Source organism: Carlito syrichta, unplaced genomic scaffold (genome assembly GCF_000164805.1).
Source record: "Carlito syrichta isolate Samal-C Ts95f unplaced genomic scaffold, Tarsius_syrichta-2.0.1 Scaffold305825, whole genome shotgun sequence".
In the NCBI taxonomy this organism is placed as follows: domain Eukaryota; kingdom Metazoa; phylum Chordata; class Mammalia; order Primates; family Tarsiidae; genus Carlito; species Carlito syrichta.
In genome coordinates, this window is record NW_007249921.1 from 137,726 (window position 1) to 158,327 (window position 20,602).

Sequence of the window (20,602 nt, forward strand, 5' to 3'; positions counted from 1 at the left end):
TTTTTTTATTTATTGTAGAGATGAGGTCTCGCTGCCCAGGTGGGTCTCGAACCCGCGGGCTCAGGCAATCCACTCACCTCAGCCTCCCAAAGGTGCGGGATTACAGGCTAAGCCACCGAGCCCGGCTTGATTTTTTATTTTTAAGAGTCAGGGTCTTGCTCTGTCGCTCAGGCTGGAGTGCTGTGGCTCACTGCAGGCTGAACTCCTGCGTTCAAGTGATCTTCTCAAGCAGCAGGGACTACAGGTGCACACCAACATACATGGCTACTTTTTTTTTAAGGAATGGGGTCTTGCTATGTTGCCCAAGCTGTTAACATAATTTTTTAATTGAGTTGGAGTCTCACTCTGACTCAGACTGGAGGGCAGTAGCATGCTCACAGACAACACAGCCTCGACCTGCTGGGCTCAGGTGATCCTTCTGCCTCAGTCTTTCTTTTTTCTTTTTTTTTTTTTGAGTTGGAGTCTCACTCTGACGCCTAGACTGGAGTGCAGTGGCCGCTCCCGACTACCGCAGCCTCGACCTGCTGGGGCTCCAGTGATCCTTCCACCTAGCCTTCCAAGTAGCTGGAATTACAGGTGCACGCTACCACACCTGGCTAATTTTTTGATTTATTGTAGAGATGAGGTCTCACCAAGTTGCCCGGGCGGGTCTTGAACCCACGGCCTCAGGCAATCCACTCACCTCAGCCTCCCAAGGCGCGGGATTACAGGCTGAGCCACTAAGCCTGGCTTGCCTCAGTCTTTCAAGCAGCAGGAACTACAGGCATGCGCTAACATGCCTGGCTAATTTTTTTTTTTTTGAGTAAGAGTCTCATTTTGTCACTCAGGCTGGAGGGCAGTGGCATGCTCATGGACACTGCAGCCTTGACCTGCCGGGCTCAGGCAATCCTTCTGCCTCAGCCTTCCAAGTAGCTGGAACTATAGGCGCATGTCAGCATGCCTGGCTCATTTTTTGATTATTTTAGAGATGAGGTCTTACCAAGTTGCCCAGGCTAGTCTTGAACGCCTGGACTCAGGCAATACTCTCGTCTCAGTCTCTCAAAGTGCTGGGATTACTGGCTTGAGCCGCCGTGCCCAGACTAATTTTTTTTTTTTTTTTGAGTTGGAGTCTCACTCTGTCTACCTGCTGGGCTCCGGTGATCCTTCCACCTCAGCCTTCCAAGTATTCCACCTCAGCCTTCCAAGTAGCCGGAATTACAGGCGCGTGCTACCACACCCGGCTAATTTTTTGATTTATTGTAGAGATGAGGTCTCGCCAAGTTGCCCAGGCTGGTCTCGAACCCACAGGCTCAGGCAATCCACTCACCTCGGCCTCCCAAAGCGCGGGATTACAGGTTGAGCCACCGAGCCCGGCCAATTTATTTATTTATTGTAGAGACGAGGTCTCACCATGTTGCCCAGGTTGGTCTTGAACCCACAGGTTTAGGCAATCCTCTCGCCTCTGCCTCCCAAAGTGCTGGGATTATAGGCATGAGCCATCACGCCTGGCTTAACATGATTCTTAAAAAGAGAAACCCTTAATCTAAGTTTTAATTCTCCATTTTGTTGTCTAGAAATTGGGCTACCATGTTAAAGAAATATAACCTGATACTGGAGTACACACTAACTTTATTCTAACGAAAAGCAAGTTGCAGGCTACTAAAATTGATAACTTTGTTAGTTCAATTTTACCTCTTCTCCCCGAAAAATTCAGACTGATCAAATCATTGTCCTATTATATTAGGCCTTCCCCCCTCCCAGTAAAAGCCAAAAATGAATTTAACACAACATGTATTTTTCTTTATTCATGCCCTAGGCCCAATGATTATGAATTTTCCAACTAACACTCACAGAATCACATGGTCTTCACCTAAACTCTGTTTCTTCGGCTTTAGTGTCTCCTTTTGGTGCTGCTGAACTGGATGCCCATTTTCCATTGCTGTTCCGTTTAGCAACTGATCATTTTGAGAACTGATACCAAGTTGTATGTCAAGGATCTCCTAAGAAAATAAGATGTTAATCCTTCAGTATGAAAATATTTTATATTTTTAAAATTTTCAATGAACAAAGCCTCCAAATTATTTAATTGTGGCACTTACTTCAATTTGTTCACTCTGTCCATCAGGTTCATCAGTATCAAGTGCTGAAAGTTCTAATTCAATATCCCTATCAGGCTTAGTATCTGTTGCATCTTCTGTATAATCACTCTGTAAGTAAGAAATATACTGATTTATACCTGTGGAACCTGGGGCTTCCCTTTTATATTAAAATGGAAACCCCAATGATTCAATTAAATAACTATTGAAGAAATCTGGGATAATAATTTTATTTCTACTATAAGTTTTAAAAACAACCAACCATCCATCAGAAAAAGGCACACTAAAAGGAACTGAGGAATGGTATAAACCAAGGTGCAGCTGCAGAAAACAAACACACTAAGCATGAATCCTGAAAGGTTCCCTTTCTTTACCTCTCCATTTCTCAGTTCAATTTCTTTGCTTAGCAGATTTAAAGTAAGGTGACGACCTTCGTCCAGGGAATTCCACTTCTGCTGCATAGCCAGAGCATTAGCCTCCCTCTGAAGAAGTAAAGAGTTACTCTTGGCCTAATGAAGAAAAAGAGATTAAAAGTTAGTTTCTGACCATAGCTTTCAATTAAAAAAAAATTCAAACCTGAGTTACACAGAGCCTACCTGCTGAAGTTCAAGACTTAAAAGGTCCCCAGTACTGGAATGCTTTCTATGACCAGATAAATCAGTAACAATGAATCTTTCCCTTTAAAAAGAAATATATTATTGTAATAGATGTGAAATAAATGAAGCAACAAAAGCAGTAATTGACAACATATTTTTACGTAACAAATCAACCCCAAAAGCTTCAGTCATCATTCCAAATGTCAAAGTAAAGAAATGTTTTTCAGAAATGTGTTACATAGTTTAGTCTAACAAGGCACATTCCATGAACTATTGAGGGTAGGATGTGTACTCTGAATATACCCACAAGTCCGAGGATGGCAAATCTTAAAGAATTAAGAAAAAATTACCGTTCAATATAGTGTGCTGATGATGTGGCCTCACTGCCATATGAACTCCACCTTGAATCAACAGCATTGACATAAGGAACATAATCTATAGAAAAGTAGAAACAAACAACAATCAGAAAAGTAAAAAATCACCAGGCGCAGTGGCTCAAGCCTGTAATCCCAGCACTTTGGGAGGCGGAGGTGAGAGGACTGCCTGAGCTCAGGGATTTGAGAACAACCTGAACAACATGGCAAGACCTTGTCTCTATAAATAAAAAAAAATTAGCTGGGAGTGGTTCCAGCTACTTGGAAGGCTGAGGTGGAAGGATCACCTGAGCCAAATAGGCTGTGGTGGCTGTGAGAGTGCCACTGCACTCCAGCCTGGGTGACAGAGTGAGACACTGACTCAAAAAAAAAAAAAAGAAAAGTGAAAAATCAGTATATTGATGTGAATGTATACTTTTCAAAAGAGATCTGTATTTTATCCCATTAGCCATATAATGTTGGTTAAACCATTTAATTCTGAGTTTACTATGGTTCTTGATAAATGGAAGGAAATGTTCTCTATCTCACAGGTTGGAGAGTAAAAAGTACAGCGCCTAGAATTTATCAGGCTAGGGTATTATTTAAATAGATTACCTGATACGCTGATGGGCTTAGTTGCACTTCCTTGGGAAGCAGTGGCCTGGACAGGATCTGTGGTATGGTAACCTGTACGGGATGATCTGGAAATTGCACCCCACTTTGAGATGATGGGTCCATCACTAAAGGGAATTATTGGATCTTCTTCTTTTGTCCTTCTCTGAGTTTCAAATAAATGTACTCTTCTCTTAACATCTCCACTGTCCAGATCCTGTGTAAACCAAACAAAATCAATAAAAGGACTGCTGGCAAGTTACTTTAGCTAGTAGGTATATATTTTCAAAAGACATGTAATTAGGTTTTCTGGTAAATTTAATACTAGCTCTAGACCTCAACGATAATCTAACAACTATTATTGAACCACCAAACAATTCTCAAATACTTTAAACATTAAATGCAATGTATTTCAGACTGATCTAAATATAGCCCTGATGCTACAGATGAGTTATATGACAAAAACCATATAAATGAATGAATAGAAAACATTCATTCTGAAACTTGAGTCCACATGCATTATCTCTAATTCTCACCCTAACCCCCCCACTCCCTGCCCTCACCCACCCTGGCAAAATCATACCATTAACACAGCATTTGAATTAGCAATTACATCTTTGGGCTCTGAATCGATGGCATTTATACAGGAGCCTATGGTGCCACAAGACCAGGGAGAATAATGGGAAAGATGATCTTCTTCAAATTTTGTACCACTCACACTCTCAGAGAACTGGTTAAAAAAAAAAAAACAATTAGTAAGAAACTTAAATTTACAAGCTTATAGCTAACATAAAGTAACTATTCTAGAATTCAGAGTGCGATTCAACAATCACACTCTTTCAATAACTAATATAAGATGGGTGCAATGGCTCACACTTGTAATTCCAGCACTTTGGGAGGTGGAGGCAAGAGGACTGCCTGAGCCCAGGGGCTCAAGACCAGCCTGGGTAACTCAGCAAGACCTCATCTCCACAATAAATCAAAAAACTAGTCAGATGTGGTGGCGCATGCCTATAGTTACAGTTGGAAGGATCGCCTGAGCCCAGCAGGTCGATAAGTATGCCACTGCACTTCAGCCTGGACAAAGAGTGAGACTCCAACTAAACGAACGAACAAACAAACAGAGAAAAAAACCTAATATCAAAAACTGTTATAAGCAACAAATAGTATTTTTATGATAGAAAATGGCATGTCCTCTCTTTTCACTTTGTTGTTTAAGTGATCATAAGGACTCTTAACAATTACTATTAAAACCAATGAACAAATACTTGTAGCATTCCACTAACATGATATGTGGTGCTATAAAACAAGAAAAAAAAAAAGCAAAAGAAAACAAATATACAGATACAGACACAGGGATACAGTCCACATTCTAAAGAAGTATATAATTTTCTTCAGAAAATAACTTGTAAATATGGGAACATAACTAATAAACCATGCAGTATTAAAGAACTAAAGAAGATTCTGGAGCTAGAAGAGGAAGTGAATACATTTTAAAGAGACTGTGAATAAAGAATACTATAGAAGTAGAATACTAAAGTTGTAAGAATCATTAAATCTAACTTGCTAATTACTCAGATAAGGAAATTCAAGGATTGCAGATCTGAATCTCCAGGAAATACTTATTTCCTAAAGGATGGTATATACATTTGACCTCCCAAAGTGCTGGGATTATAGGTGTGTCACTGTACCCAGCCTCTCTCCACATTTGTTTATGTTTGAAATTTTTTATAATAAAAAGATTAGGCTTGGTGCAATGGCTCATGCCTATAATCCAAGTGCTTTGGGAGGCTGAGGCAGGAGGATTGCCTGAGGCCAGAAGTTGAAGACCAGCTGGGCAACATAGTAGGATGTCATCTCTACAAAAGGGCATGGTATTGTGCACTTATAGTTCTAGCTACTTAGGGAACTGAGAATTGCTTGCACCCTGGAATTCTAGGCTACAGTAAGCTATGATTGTGCCACTGCATTCTAGTCTGGGCAACAGACTGAGAACCTTTAAAAATAAAAAAAGATTAAAAATATTTTTTATATCAGAACCACTGGGGATGGGAAATAAACCAGAAGAAACTTAAAAAGTAATAGTTTTCTCTAAATATAATACAAACACCAGATGAAATTAAAATCATCCTGGTACAAAAACTTGTTTTGTATTGCCAAGAATAATAATTAACAGTGACGTAAACAGCATGAATGATACAGTAGGCATTTCTGCACCCCTTGTCAAATAGGAAAGAAATGCCTTAGACAGCCCAGGATTCAAATACCAGCTACTTACAGGCTGAAAGATTTTGGGCAAACTACTTAACTTTTCTAAATAGGATTTCTAGCCTGTAAAATATGGATAATACCTGCCCCCCTAAGGTTTTTGTGAGAATTAAACAAAATAGGTTTATGTAAATGCTTTAGTACAGTGCCTGGAATGAATAGGTGCTCAATAAATGATAGATATAAATCTTCTTATTAATAAAAACCATAAAAATATATTGCTAGGAAGATTTTTAATTCTTGGTAAAAAACTGTGCCTTAATAGTTTTGAGAATCTCACAATATTTAGCTATAATGGGTATATATTGAATGTTTATTGAACTAAACTCAACTTCACACCAAATCACTACAAAATGTCCAAAATAGCTAATGCTGATTTGGTTGAATAATTTGAAATCAACTGTTTGAGCTACTCCTGCAACATCAAGTGATTAAAACCTTTCTTACATCCGTGCGAAAATCTACACTGAATAGAGGAGAAGGTGGTGTTGGTGACTGTGTTGCCACAGGAAGAGTTGAAGAGACAAGAGGTGCTTTCTGAGTATGGTACTGTGCCCACTGATCTGGCTTTCTTCTTATCTGCTCCTCGCAACTGGTCTTCAAATGACCACAAGGTTCCTAATGGGGGATAAAAGAAACAATCTTAATCATCTAGGGAGTGGTGAATAAATTTAACTATGTTCTGTGAAATAACGTAAACAGTTTATGATATTGTTGGGACAAAAAAAAGCAGCAGGAAGTCACCCTCGTTTATTCTCCACACACTAACAAAAAGGTTAATATTTATTCAACTAATGTTAAAAGTAAAATCTGAGCACTCACTTTTCTGGTTTAGGAAAATCATTTGTATGTATGTGGAAATACTGACAAAAGGCCCTGCCCTTGTATTTTTGAGACTTTTTCCTATCTAAACATAACATTTATTGAGCATTAATATGTATCAGACCCACTTCTTAGAACTTGGATTTCTGATTTAATTCTCACAACAGCCTTATGAGGCAGGTACTATTATTATTTCCATCAAACAGATGAAAAAAACTGAGGCATCTAGAGCTCAAATAACTTCTGTAAGTCACACAATTAATAAGTAGAAGAGCCAGGATATATACCTGGGTGGTTTGACTCCAGGCACTGGACTCTTAACCGCTACATTATAGCAGCATTTCTGTTTCCATTATTACTCACCCTTGGTAAAGGCACAGTTGTCCTTGGCTCACTTGGTGGCTGACAAGTCACTGAATAATATCCATCTAATGAGTTATATCTTTCCCGCAAAGACGTCTGATAGACAGACGAATGCATCACATCCATTGGAGGTAAAGAATTGCTTCTAATAATGTCATCTCGTTGGTACATAGGTGGGCGCCAGATGCGCCTGCTGTCGTACACAGGAGCATACATTCCAGAAGGTACTGGAGGAACTGGTCCATACGGTTGCGGAGGAGGAGGTTGGTAAGGAGAAGAATTCATTCGATCTCGAAATGTACTGTAATGATCGGCATATGGCATGGAAGCAGGTGGGAGAGAGGACTCTGGAACATTATTAGACCTCACAAAGCGAGGAACACAGGGAGCCACACCAGCTGGTACCGTTGGAGGTGGTGGGTAGTATCCTTGAAAATTGGAAAGAGGAATATTTAATGTAATCTTAGTAAAATCCAGCATTTTATAAGGGCTTAAATGTAAGGCAGCCTATAATGTAACAAAATATAATAAGCTTTGAACTTCACCTTATTTACCCTCCTTTACAAAAAGCTACATATTTCAAGATACTACTATATGAAGATTATTAACTCAATAATTGGTTAAACTGTTCCTTAAAAAAACAGGACGGAACTATTAACAGATGGCTATTAACAAATGTAAATTTCCTTCTAGGGATATACCTTAACAGGTTTTGGATTAAGTAACCATTTACCATCACTGATTTTTATTAACCTTTTCAGGAGCACAGACTAAAGACCCCTTTCAAAATCTATGTAAGTTGTTCACTGTATTTCCAAAAGTGTACAAAAGCATACATAAATGAAATGTTTTGCATACCATTTCAGGGAGTCTATAGAATTCCCTAAAGTTCACTCATGGACTGTATATCTGATTGATAGAAATTACAACTTTCAAATTATTAGTATCTAGAATCACAGATACTTAGGGGAGGAAGACAACTTATGGGTTATACAATAGAAAGGATTAACTTTTTAATGCAGACATTCTAGATAGATACAAATTATTCACTCCATTTATCTTAGGTAAACAAATGCTAGATTAGTTTCCTTTTTTTTAGAATTGTCTAAGATTACTTACCTGTCTGTGGGTATTGTGGAACTTCAAAGGGTATCTGAGTCCTTGGATCTTGAAAATACTGAATGTTTTCAGAATGCTGAGGATATACTGGTACTCTAGTTAGAAATGGGCTGGATTTTTGAGGCACAGAATTCAGCTCTGTTCCAACATTAGAGGGCCCAGCTGAGGTAGCCGCTACATTACTTACAGTAGGAGTTTTGGGTGGAGAACCAATTTTACTGGAGAGAAAATTTAACAAAGGGCAAAAAATAAATTACTGTCAATGACTATTTAAAGTCTTTTTCAGTAGAAATTTTTCATAAAATTATATTATGAAACCACTAATAGATTATTTCCATATTGACAAATAAGACAATGATTTCATTGCTGCCTTAAGCTGCTAATTCACACGATCACGGTAACATCTCATTTTCTAGTGGGGTAACAGGGAATAAAGACAATTTCCAGGCATTAGCAAGATCAATCAGTCCCTTTTTACCTATTCTTTAAACATTTTTTCCTACTTGAAATTCAGTTCTGCTCAGTAAGTACCCAACAGACACAATATAGTCCATCAGTGGAATTATTTGAGACAAAGAAGATAGATATAGTAAGAAAGTTGCTTTTTATGAAGAGTTAGATTAGTTGAAATGCAGAGTCCTTGAGGAAAGGTCACTTTTGTCTGTTTTGTTAACTCCTACATCCCCAACACCTAGAACAGCTCCTAACATACAGTAGGGATTTAGTAAGAATCTGTTGGGTGAATAAAATACCACTGAAGCTGGGCTCGGTGGCTCAGCCTGTAATTCTGCGCCTTTGGGAGGCTGAGGTGAGTGGATTGCCTGAGCCCGCGGGTTCGAGACCCGCCTGGGCAGTGAGACCTCATCTCTACAATAAATCAAAAAATCAGCTGGGCGTGGTAGCGCATGCCTGTAATTCCGGCTATTTGGAAGGCTGAGGCAGAAGGAACGCCGGAGCCCAGCAGGTCGAGGCTGCGGTGGCCGGGAGCGGCCACTGCACTCCAGAATGGGCAACGAAGTGAGACTCCAACTCAAAAAAAAAACCCAAAAAAACAGTGAAATGGTAACATGTTAGATTGAGGCAAAACACAAATCTTTTATTATTATTAACACAAAATAATTGTCTTGTCACCAAGTAATTAGCTATAGAGGATCTTAGTATGGCTTTCTTATCCTCTTTTAAGGAAATTAAATTTTGAGGGGCAGCTGAGGCAAGAGGATTGCCTGAGCCCAGGAATTAGAAACCAGTCTGTGCAATGTAGTGAGACCTTTTATCTACAATAAATAAAAAAATTAGCCAGTCATGGTGGTATGTGCCTGTACACCCAGCTACTTGGAAGGCTGAGGCAGAAGAATCACCTGAGCCCACAGGTTGAGACTGTGGTAGCTGTGATTGTGCCACTGCACTCCAACCTGGGCAACGGAAGGAGATTCCGACTCAAAATTTTTTAAAAAGTCAAATTTTAACATAGGTTTAGATATGTGGTGACTCAAGAAAAAGATCTTGTTAAAACTATGCACAAATCCAATACATTACATCTTAACCAGATTATAGGTTTTTCTCAAACTATAACAGTCCTTTTAAAACTAGAGTATAAACAGTAAGATATATGGGCTGATTTCAAGTCTAGCACAAATAAGTCTAGCGGATGTTTATCTCTGTGTAACTGTGCATTAAAATGAAGAAAATAGGGCCGGGTGTGATGGCTCAAGCCTGTAATTCCAGCACTTTGGGAGGCCGAGGCGAGAGGATTGTCTGAGTTCAGGGGTTCCAGACCAGCCCGGGCAACTTGGTGAGATCTTGTCTCTACAGTAAATCAAAAAATTAGCTGGGCATGATGGTGCGTGCCTGTAGCTCCAGCTACTTGGAAGGCTGAGGTGGAAAGACTGTTTGAGCCCAATACGTCAAGGCTGCTGTGGCTGTAAGTGTGCCACTGTACTCTAGTCTGGGAGTCAGAGTGAGACTCTAACTCAAAAAAAAAAATGTAGAAATAAGAAACTATGGGCAATAATAGCAGATACGAATGTCATGGCTTAGAGTTTAAAGATAGCTTAGGGCTGTGCTTAGTCTATATAAGTTAAACAGAAGCAATAAGGAAAATGATTAGGATTTCCTTAAAACAACAATAACTAACATTTATTGACCAGTTATTGAGTACATTTCAGGTACTCAAGCTTTACATAGTTATTTGGTCCTTACATGTCAAAATGTATTTATATACTATAAAAATTGGATTAGAACTTTGAAATGGCAAATTCTTAGCATTATCAACAAAAAGGCATCACAATTCATGACAAGGTAAATATTCATAGCCTCATAAAATCATGCAACCTTATTCCAATAATCTGGACTTGTGGAAAAAGTTAATCTCCAGTCACATCCTAGTCAGAGAGCTGGATTACTACATGTATGCTAGATGACCTTCAGGATTCTAGGCTTTCCTTCACAGTAGCCCCTCTCATATCTCCATGCTTTTGTTTCCATGCTGCTTCCTTTATTCACAAGGGCCTTCCTTCCTTCCTTCTTCATATCAATACTTCTGGAACTAGCTCAGGTGTCATCCTTCACTTTCAAGAAGCCTTCCACAATACCTCCTATAGAATTATTCTTTCCCCTATGTTCCAATAATACTCTCAGAACACAACTACACTACAGAATCTTTTAAAGAATATCATATCTATTGGTATGCCTATTTCCTAAACTACACTGGAAGACTCCTAGAGGCAGGGAGTATATCTAGTTCACTTTCATTAGCTACATCAGTTAGCGTGATGGCACATACTAGATAATCTATAATGTTTGAATGAAGAAATAAATTATTTATTTAGATTTATTGATTTTTAAGTTTTTGACCCTCTAGCCTAGGCAATATAGCGAGACCTCATCTCTTAAAAAAAAAAAATCAAAAGATTAGCCAGGGTATGGTGGAATGCACCTGAAGTCCCAGCTACTCGGGAGGTTGAGGTAGAAAGATCACTTGAGCCCAGGAGGTCAAGGATACAGTAAGCCAGAACTGTCACTGCACTCCAGCCTGGGCAACAGAGTGAGACCCTGATTTTTTTTTTTTGAGTTGGAGTCTCTCATTCTGTCACCCAGGCTGGAGTGCAGTGGCACACTCAGAGCCACCGCAGCTTCAACCTGCTGGGCTCAGGAGATCCTTCTGCCTCAGCCTTCTAGAACCACAGGCATGTGACACCATGGCTGGCTAATTTTTTTGATTTATTGTAGAGACGAGGTCTCGCTGTTGCCCAGGCTGGTCTCGAGTCCCTGAGCTCAGGCAATCCTCTCACCTCCGCCTCCCAAAATGCTGGGATTACAGGCGTGAGCCACTGCGCCCGGCTGAGACCCTGATTTTAAAAAAAAAGCAAAAGCAAAAGAAAAATAAGGTTGGGTGTGGTCGCTCACGCCTATATTCCCAACACTTTGGGAGGCTGAGGCGAATGGACTGCCTGAGCCCAGGAGTTACAGATCAGCCTGGGCAACATGGCAAGACCTTGTATCTACAATAAATAAAAAAATTTGCCTGGAATGATGGCACACTCCTAATAATCCCAGCTACTTAGAAAACTGAGGCAAAAGGATCACCTGGGCCCAGAGGGAGACTCCGACCAAAAAAAAAAAAAATTTTTTTTTTCTTTATGTTTAAAAAAACTGAGATATAATTCACCCTTTTAAGGTATATAATTCAGTGGTTTTTGGAATATTTACAAGTTTGTTCTATTATCACTACTAATTCTAAAACATTTTCATCAGTACCTGCTAGTATTCACTCCCCATTCTTGCCTCCACCCTCAGTCCTAGAAACCATCAATCTACTTTCTGCCCCAGTAAGAATGGCCATCATTAATAAAACAAACAACAACAGATGCTGGCGAGGATGCGAAGAAAAAGGAACGCTTCCACACTGCTGGTGAGAATGCAAACTAGTGCACCCTCTTTGGAAGACAGTGTGGTGATTTCTGAAAGAACTAGAATTTGACCTTCCACATGACCCAGCAATCCCCCTATTGGGAATATACCCAGAGAAACTCAAATCATTCTACAAAAGATATCTGCACACACATGTTTGTTGCAGCTCTATTCACAATAGCAAAAACATGGAACCAACCATGCTGCCCATCAAAGTTGGACTGGATAAAAAAATCTGATACATATACACAATGGAATATTATGCAGTCATAAAGAAGGCCAAATATATGGACTTTGCAGCAACTTGGATGGATTTAGAGTCTATCATACTCAGTGATCTATCACAGAAACAAAGAACAGAGTACCCTATGTTCTCATTCATAAGCAGACCTTGAACAATTATAATACTATAAGAAAGGAATTGGCAGTAGTAGGAAACTGCCAGGAGAAGGAGGGGCACACCTCATCAACAAGGGTACCAGCATAATGAGCATTTGTATACCTAACCCTGAATTGTACCCCACATTTTAAAAAAAAGTCAACTTTCTGTCTCTATGAATTTGCCTATTTTGGACTTCATATAAATGGAATCATATACTATCTTTTTATATCTGGCTTCTTTCATTTAGCATAGTGTGTTCACATTTCGTATAATGTTTCCATTTTCTTTCATTAGTATAATGTTTCCATATTGTAGCAGACAACAGTACTTCATTTCTTTTTTATGGTTGAACAATATTCTACCTTGTATATATATATAAAATAGTTGCAGAAGTAGCAAATACTATTGCTTATCTACCCGTCATTTCTTATGTGCAATAACTAGCAGTTTACTGTGTCTAGTGTAGTGCTTTCTTTCCTTGCAGGTATGTAATAGATATAGATTATTTATTGGCAACAAAATCTGAATATGCTTTAACTCAGATTTTAAAACTCACACACACACACAGCATGAGATTTTAGAGTTGCAAAAAACTTTTCAGATTATCTGAAAATTTTAAAACTTTTTTTTTTTTTTTTTTGAGTCAGAGTCTCATTCGGTCTCCCAGACTGAAGTGCAGTAGCACAGCCACCACAGCCTCAACCTGCTAGGCTCAGGCAATTCTGCCTCAGACTTCCAAGTAGCCGGAACTACAGGTGTGCACTACTACACTTGGCTAATTTTTATGATTTGTTGTAGACACGAGGTGTCACCCCAAGTTGACTAAGCTGGTCTGGAACCCCTGGGATCAGGCAATCCTCTCACCTCGGTCTCCCAAAGTGCTGGGATTATAGGCATGAGCCACCATGCTGGGTTTAAAACCTTTTTAAGATACCAAAACCCTCTGCCAAATAAAATCTTATATTGACACCAAATAACAATAATGGTAATAATAATAATAAAGCAAATCTTTTTAAGTGCTTACTATCTGGCAAGCATTGTTCAAAGCACACTGACATTTTAATTCATTTAATTCTCACAACCAACAAATGAAGTAGATTCGATTATAATCCTAATTTTAAGAGTAAAGAAGACAGATTAAGTAGCTGGCCTAAGATTAAACACCTAAAAATTATGAGCCAGAACTTCAGCCCTGAGTCTGGCTCCAACGATTCCCCTTTTAACTATTATACATCATCATTACAGAGTATAAATAAAATAGAAGAGCTCTGACCTAAACAGGGCTAGAGGCTCAGCATCTAACCTGCTTAGGTGTTTACTTAGCTCTTTTATGATAGCTCTATGGATCAATACGAAAAAGTTCAAGGAAACAGGTTGAAAAGATTCAATTCTGACCTAACCTCTTCAGTGTATAGTAAAGGAAAACAAAACCCAGAGCTGAAGTGAGTTTCTAAGTTCACAGAGATATTCAGGTGCAGAGCCAGACTAGAACTCAAATTTTGGGGTAAATTTAGTACTTTTTCTACTACATGAAACATTCAGCATAAAACTTCTGATTACTGTTTTATCAGGATAAATGAAAAACACTCCAGTATTTCTAAAAAGGACAAATAATTCATATTTATCATTTTTACCTAATACCTACTTTTCAGTTATAGAATCTGCAGGCGGCCCAGCAGCATTCTGGCCATTAGTGCCAACCTTTCCCACTTTCTTCACAGTCTCCAGGGCTCTTAAGGTATTGTCAGTACTACGTGAGATTAGCTGGGATACACTGTTTTCTGCATTTGGAATTCCGTTTGTACTTGGAACAATTTTCCCCGTTGTTTCAGTACTTCCTATGACAGAAATGACATTTCCGGCTGTGGTTGTGACAGTGTTGTTTACACCAACTTTATTTAGAAGAGGAAACGTTCTTACAGTGGCACTGATCTTTTTGTTCCTTAATCGATACCTGTTTCAAAAACAATCAATATATTGGTGAATACATATTTCACTAAATCTTACTCTGAAGAAAGAAAACAATAGGAAAAGATTTTTAATTGGAGGAAACAGCTTTGAAAAAAGTTTCTTCAGTTAGTCAAATACAGTTCACATAAAATCTAACACATGAAACTATATATACGATTCACATATGCATTTGACATACATGTATACACAGGCATATAATTAACAGCAAGCAAAGTACACAAGTATTCTTTTTTTCCTCATGCCCCCTTGTATAAGAATGAATTCAACTGGCCAGGCTCGGTGGCTCAGCTTGTAATCCCAGCACTTTGGGAGGCCGAGGCAAGTGGACTGCCTGAGCCTGTGGGTCCGAGACCAGCCCAGGCAACTTGGTGAGATCTTGTCTCTACAATAAATCAAAAATTAGGCAGGCGTGGTAGTGTGCACCTGTAGTTCTGGCTACTCAGAAGGCTGAGGCAGAAGGATTGCCGGAGTCCAGCAGGTCAACACTGGGGTGGTCGTGAGTGTGCCACTACACTCCAGCCTGGGTGACAGAGTGAGACACCAATGCAAAAAAAAAAGAATGAATTGAAAGAAGACGTTTGAGATTTTGAGAGAGTGGAAAAGAGATTGTTTGGAGATTTGTATGACTGGAATATAAAATGCACTATGTAAAAATGACAGGAACTGGCACTAAGTTGGGAACACAGTAAAGAGAAAAGGTACATAAGAGTTGGAGACATTCTTTGTGATTACCAGACTGCTAAAGTATTACATACTTAAAAAATATATTTAAAAACTCATTCTTAAACAAATATTACACCAAAATACAGAAATTTTGTATTATATTTTCAAGATTAATTTATGCCCAAAGTAAAAGATATTTAGATTAAAGATTTTTCTAATACTAAGTTTTGAGTTTTATTTATGGTAGTCATTGGATATGATATATAAAGCAATTTGATCTTGGACTTCATTTAAGAAAATTTGTTTCTACCCATACATCAAAATTTCACTATGGTGTAGATCAACTTTTAAAGTGGTGGCTGGCTGGGCGCAGTGGCTCAGCCTGTAATCCCAGCACTTTGGGAGGCCAAGGCGAGAGGATTACCTGAGTCCGGGGGTTTGAACCAGCCTGGGCAACTTGGTGAGACCTCCTCTCTACAATAAATCACAAAAACTAGCTGGGTGTGGTGGTGTGCATCTGTAGTTCCAGCTACTTGGAAGGTTGAGGTGAAAGGATTGACTAAGCCCAGCAGGTTGAGGCTGTGGTAGTCAAAAGCAAGCTCACTGCATTCCAGCCTGAGCAACAAGAGTGAGACTCCAATTCAAAAAATAAATAAATAAAATAAATACAATAAAATAAAGTGGTGGCTGGGGCCAGGAGTGGTGGCTCATTCTGTAATCCCAGAGCTTTGGGAGGCCAAGGCGAGAGGAATGCCTGAGCCCGGGGCTTGAGACCAGCCTGGGTAACTTGGTGAGACCTCGTCTCTACCATAAATCACAAAAACTAGCCTGACATGATAGCACACACCTGTAATTCCAGCTACTGGAAAGCTGAGATAGAAGGATTGCCTAAGCCCAGCAGGTTGAGGATGTGGTAGCCGTGGGCGTGCCACAACATTCCAGCCTGGGTGACAGACTCCAACTCAAAATAATAATAATAATAATAATAATAAAGTGGTGACTGGGTGCAGTGATTCACACCTATAATCCTAGCACTTTGAGAGGGCAAGGCAGGAGAAATGCTTGAGCCTAGGAGTTTGAGACGATCCTAGACAACATTAGTGAGACCTCGTCTCTACAAAAAATTACAAAATTAGCCAGACATGGTGGCACATGCCTGCAGTCTCAGCTAATTGGAGGATAGGTGGAAGAACTGCTTAAGCCCCAAAGGTCGAGGTTGCAGTGAGCTGTGACTGTGTCACTGTATTCCTGCCTGGATGACAAAGTGAGAGAGACCCTAACTCAAAAAATAAAAAATTAAGTGGAGAAAAATTAAATTACATGAACAGAAAGAAGACTATAAACATTTGGGGTCTTAATTATATATGCCTAAATTAATCTGATTAAAGAGTCAATTACTATTATGCATGAACATGTGGTAATTAAATATCAATAGTGTTAGTGATAAGAAATGATTTCACAGTAGTTTCCCTTTTAGTCCTTCAGTATCTATAAACAGCTTCATTATTCAATCTTTCTCTTCTTTCTCAAACACAGATAGAGGAAGGTGAAGTTCAATAAAAGACAAATGCTCCCAGATCAGACTGGCTGAAGTGGAGTAATAGAACATAAAGTTTGAAAACAACAACAAAAAACCCAGGTGATGGCCAGTTTATATATGTCATCTAATAGATACTGGGAGAACCAATGATTACTTCTTTAAGAAGGAAGGTCAGCTGGGCTCGGTGGCAGCGCCTTTGGGAGGCTGAGGTGAGTGGACTGCCTGAGCCTGCGGGTTTGAGACCTGCCTGGGCAACTTGGCGAGACCTCATCTCTACAATAAATCAAAAATTAGCCGGGTGTGGCAGTGCACGCCTGTAGTTCCAGCTACTTGGAAGGCTGAGGTGGGTTGAGGCTATGGTGGCCGGGAGCGGCCACTGCACTCCAGTCTGGACGACAGAGTGAGACTCCAACTCAAAAAAAAAAAACCAGCAGGAAGATCATGAGCAGATTTATATTTTAGGAGGGCAATTTGGTGGCATGGAGGGGCCCAAAGATTCCTCTGTTTTCCTCAACATGCTCTCTGAAACCTAGTCTTCATTCTTTTCCTCAAAGTTCTTAAACAAAATGCCTATCTGTTCCTTGTTTTCCATCCTAGAAGAACACGTCTCAAATATCCATAATGTTGCTCTAGCAAGTAAAAAATAAAGTTTTGACTGTGAGCCTCTAAAAACAGAGGAGTCAGGAGAAGTAAACCTTTAAACAAATGAGGTAAAATAAGTGTCAAGCATGAATATATATACTGGACTCCTACTATCTGGGCAGCTAAATGCTTGAAATGAGAACCTGGACCTCACTCTTAAAAGAGTCAATTACTTCCTATTCTTTCGATTTTTATTTTTAGAGGTTGGGGTTCGCTATGTTGTCCAGGCTGGTCTCTAACCCCTGGACTCAAACAATCCTCCTTCCTTAGTCTCCCAAGTGGCTGGGACTACAGGTGTGAACCACCACGCCCAACTCTCCCTATTTAAAAAAATCATCCATAAGCTCCCCCAAGTGCTTACTTTCTTACTCATCTTAGAATTCACCGTCTATCATTAATTCATCTCTCATAAATACTTTAACTCCCTTGCCTACTCTCTCTGTAGAACTCATCTAGTAAAACTTCGACTCAATTCTTCACTTATTCTATGCCTGCTCCCAAGCAACTCCATTTTTTCTGGAGAAAAATCTTGCAACCATGCTATCTAGACTCCCTTCAAAATTAAAAACTATTTAAAATGACCAAGCAAGCTGGGCACAGTGGCTCACGCCTAAAATCCCAGTACTTTGGGGAAACTGAGGTGAGAGGTTTGCCTGAGCCCAGGATTCAAGACCAGCCTGGGCAAGTTGGCAAAACCTTTTGTCTACAATAAATCAAAAAATTAGCCAGGCGTGATGGTAAGTATCTGCAGTTTCAGTTACTTGGAAGGCTGAGGTGGATAGATCGTCTAAATGCAGAAGGTTGAGGTTACAATGGCCGTAATGTGCCACTGCAAAAGCCTAGACAACAGAGATTCTGACTCAAAAATAATAAAATAAAATAAAATACAAGAAAATGACCAAGCAATTAATTATTACACTTCTTCATTAAGTTCATTTTCCCATCTCTAACAGTCTTTATCCCTCCACTCTCTGGAGCTCCTCCCACAACTGATACTATTGCCTCCCACTTAATAGAGAAAATAGTGAAACCAGAGAAAGTTTACTTATCTTTCTACCACCAATTCCACTACCCTTCCAGCATCTCAAATCACCCATTTTTCCTAAGGTAAGGGACAAGGAGCTCCTGTTCCTAACTAAGGCCAGTCTCTCCATCTGTATCCCAGGTCTCAAGCCCATAGGCCTTCCTCTAAGACTTCACTCATGTAATTATCTTTTTTCTACTTTCTTTTTTTTTTTACTACATATTTTTTATTTTAAAATTGTGGGGTACGTCTTTTTTCTTCTTATTCATCACCACTTCATTTGGGTGTCTGCTCAAATGTCATATACTCTGAGAGTCTTTCCTGGACTATCCTATTTAACAGTAACACGTCTCCTTTCTCCCAGTCATTCTCTTTCTCCCTACTTAGTTTTGTATTTTTTTCATGGCACCAGAAATTATGCTTTCTATTTATTTGTTTTATGTCGGCTACAACGTAAGTTCCACAAAGACAATTATTTTGCCTTTCTTATGCGCCTTTCTATCTTTAGCACGTTAATACAGCATCTCGTGCATGGGTGCCCAATTAAAATTTGCTGCATAAATATGATGTAAACTTCAAATTTCATATGACCAAGAGAACGACTGATTTTCTGCCCCAAAGCATTTCTTATTTCAGAAAAAGACACCACTCAGTTATGCAGGCTCCAAATGTTGGAGTCATATTTGATTCTGCTCCTCTTTGTAGTGTCAGCTCTACTACTAAAGTATACCTGAAATATGACTAATCTTCACCATTTCCATTGCTATAGTCCTAGGAATCACAGTTTAACAGGTTTCCATGTAAGCAGATACCACAGTGACATGTGTAAGGCAAAACTAAAATCTCATAATTTCATTTGAATAAAACCCCACAATGGTTTCTTGTTGCAACCAGAAAAAGTCTACATTCCTTGCCGTGACCCACCAAACCACTGAAATTACTTATTTATATGTTTGCTGTTCTTCTTTTTCCATCAGAAACATCTCAAATAGCACCTAGTATATAATAATCTTTCTTTTCTTTCATTTTTTGAGTTAGAGTCTCACTCTGTTGCCCAGGCTAGAGTGCAATGGCACACTCACAGTCAATGCAGCCTTGACCTGCTGGGTTCAGATGATCCTTCCACCTCAGTCTTCCAAGTAGCTGGAACTACAGGCATATGCCATCATGCCTGGCTAATTTTTTGATTTATTGTAGAGAGGAGATCTTGCCAAGTTGCCCAGGTTGGTTCGAACCCATGGGCTCCAGCAAACCTCTCACCTTGGCCTCCCAAAGTGCTGGATTATAGGCGTGAGCCACCCCACCCAGCCTATAATAATCTTTTATAAATATTTGTTGAAGCTGGGCTCAGTCTGTAATCCCAGCATTTTGGGAGGCTGAAGTGAGTGGACTGCCTGAGCCCATGGGTTCGAGACCAGCCCAGGCAACTTGGTGAGACCTTGTTTCTATAATAAATAAAAAATTAGCCAGGCATGGCAGCGCACACCTGTAGTTCTGGCTACTTGGAAGGCTGAGGTAGAAGGATTGCTGGAGCCCAGCAGGTCAACACTGGGGCGGCCATGAGTGTGCCACTGCACTCTAGCCCTGGGTGACAGAGTGAGACTCCTCCAACTCAAAAATAATAATAATAATTTGTTGAGCTGATTGATCCTAGGCTCTTTACATTCCTCAGAATATAGCAATTCTTAGGAACATGATCCCAACCATCTTAGTTCTAAAATAAATCCACAAAAAATATTTATATAATATTTATTCTTCATATCTGTCATATAAAGAAAGATTACTGGTCACCTACATTTTATCTGGTTAGAGGGGTGTATAGTAGAGATAGTAAACATGGGTAAAATTAATTTATTTAACTGAACAAATATTTGATGAGTTTCTGGTATGTTATGTGAACTATGACAAACAGCCTATTATCAAAAAGCTCAGAGTGAGATAGCAACATGTATTTTTTTAAACCAAGAAAACAATGATATCATCTACTTTTCTAATCCCTTGTAGTAACCCTGTTTGTTTAAACAGCTACAGACAGTGTGAAGCTGGCTGGAAATAAGAAACAAGAACAGTAGATTATTTGCTCTTTCAATATAAATATATTGATTTTTTTATACCAGATATCGTGTAACTGTAGGAAATATAAAGACAAATAACCGCCCAGCTCGGTGGCTCAGACTGTAATCCTGTGCTTTGGGAGGCTGAGGTGAGTGGATTGCCTGAGCCCACGGGTTCGAGACCTGCCTGGGCAATTTGGCGAGACCTC

The 20,602-nt window shown here is 39.5% G+C and overlaps 1 protein-coding gene across 1 annotated transcript in view; it reads right to left on the reverse strand.

Moving 5' to 3' along the window:
* The window catches only part of RC3H2 (ring finger and CCCH-type domains 2), a 54,089-nt gene that overhangs the window by 5,672 nt on the left and 27,815 nt on the right, over positions 1–20,602 (reverse strand). Inside the window, exons 9-19 of the mRNA XM_021714845.1 lie at positions 14,145–14,453; positions 8,209–8,426; positions 7,090–7,517; positions 6,352–6,522; positions 4,220–4,366; positions 3,640–3,853; positions 3,022–3,106; positions 2,672–2,753; positions 2,450–2,584; positions 2,079–2,204; positions 1,831–1,979 (exon numbers count right to left, since the gene is read on the reverse strand). Coding sequence (XP_021570520.1) covers positions 1,831–1,979; positions 2,079–2,204; positions 2,450–2,584; positions 2,672–2,753; positions 3,022–3,106; positions 3,640–3,853; positions 4,220–4,366; positions 6,352–6,522; positions 7,090–7,517; positions 8,209–8,426; positions 14,145–14,453 — 2,064 coding nt within the window. The remainder of the gene's footprint in view (positions 1–1,830; positions 1,980–2,078; positions 2,205–2,449; positions 2,585–2,671; positions 2,754–3,021; positions 3,107–3,639; positions 3,854–4,219; positions 4,367–6,351; positions 6,523–7,089; positions 7,518–8,208; positions 8,427–14,144; positions 14,454–20,602) is intronic.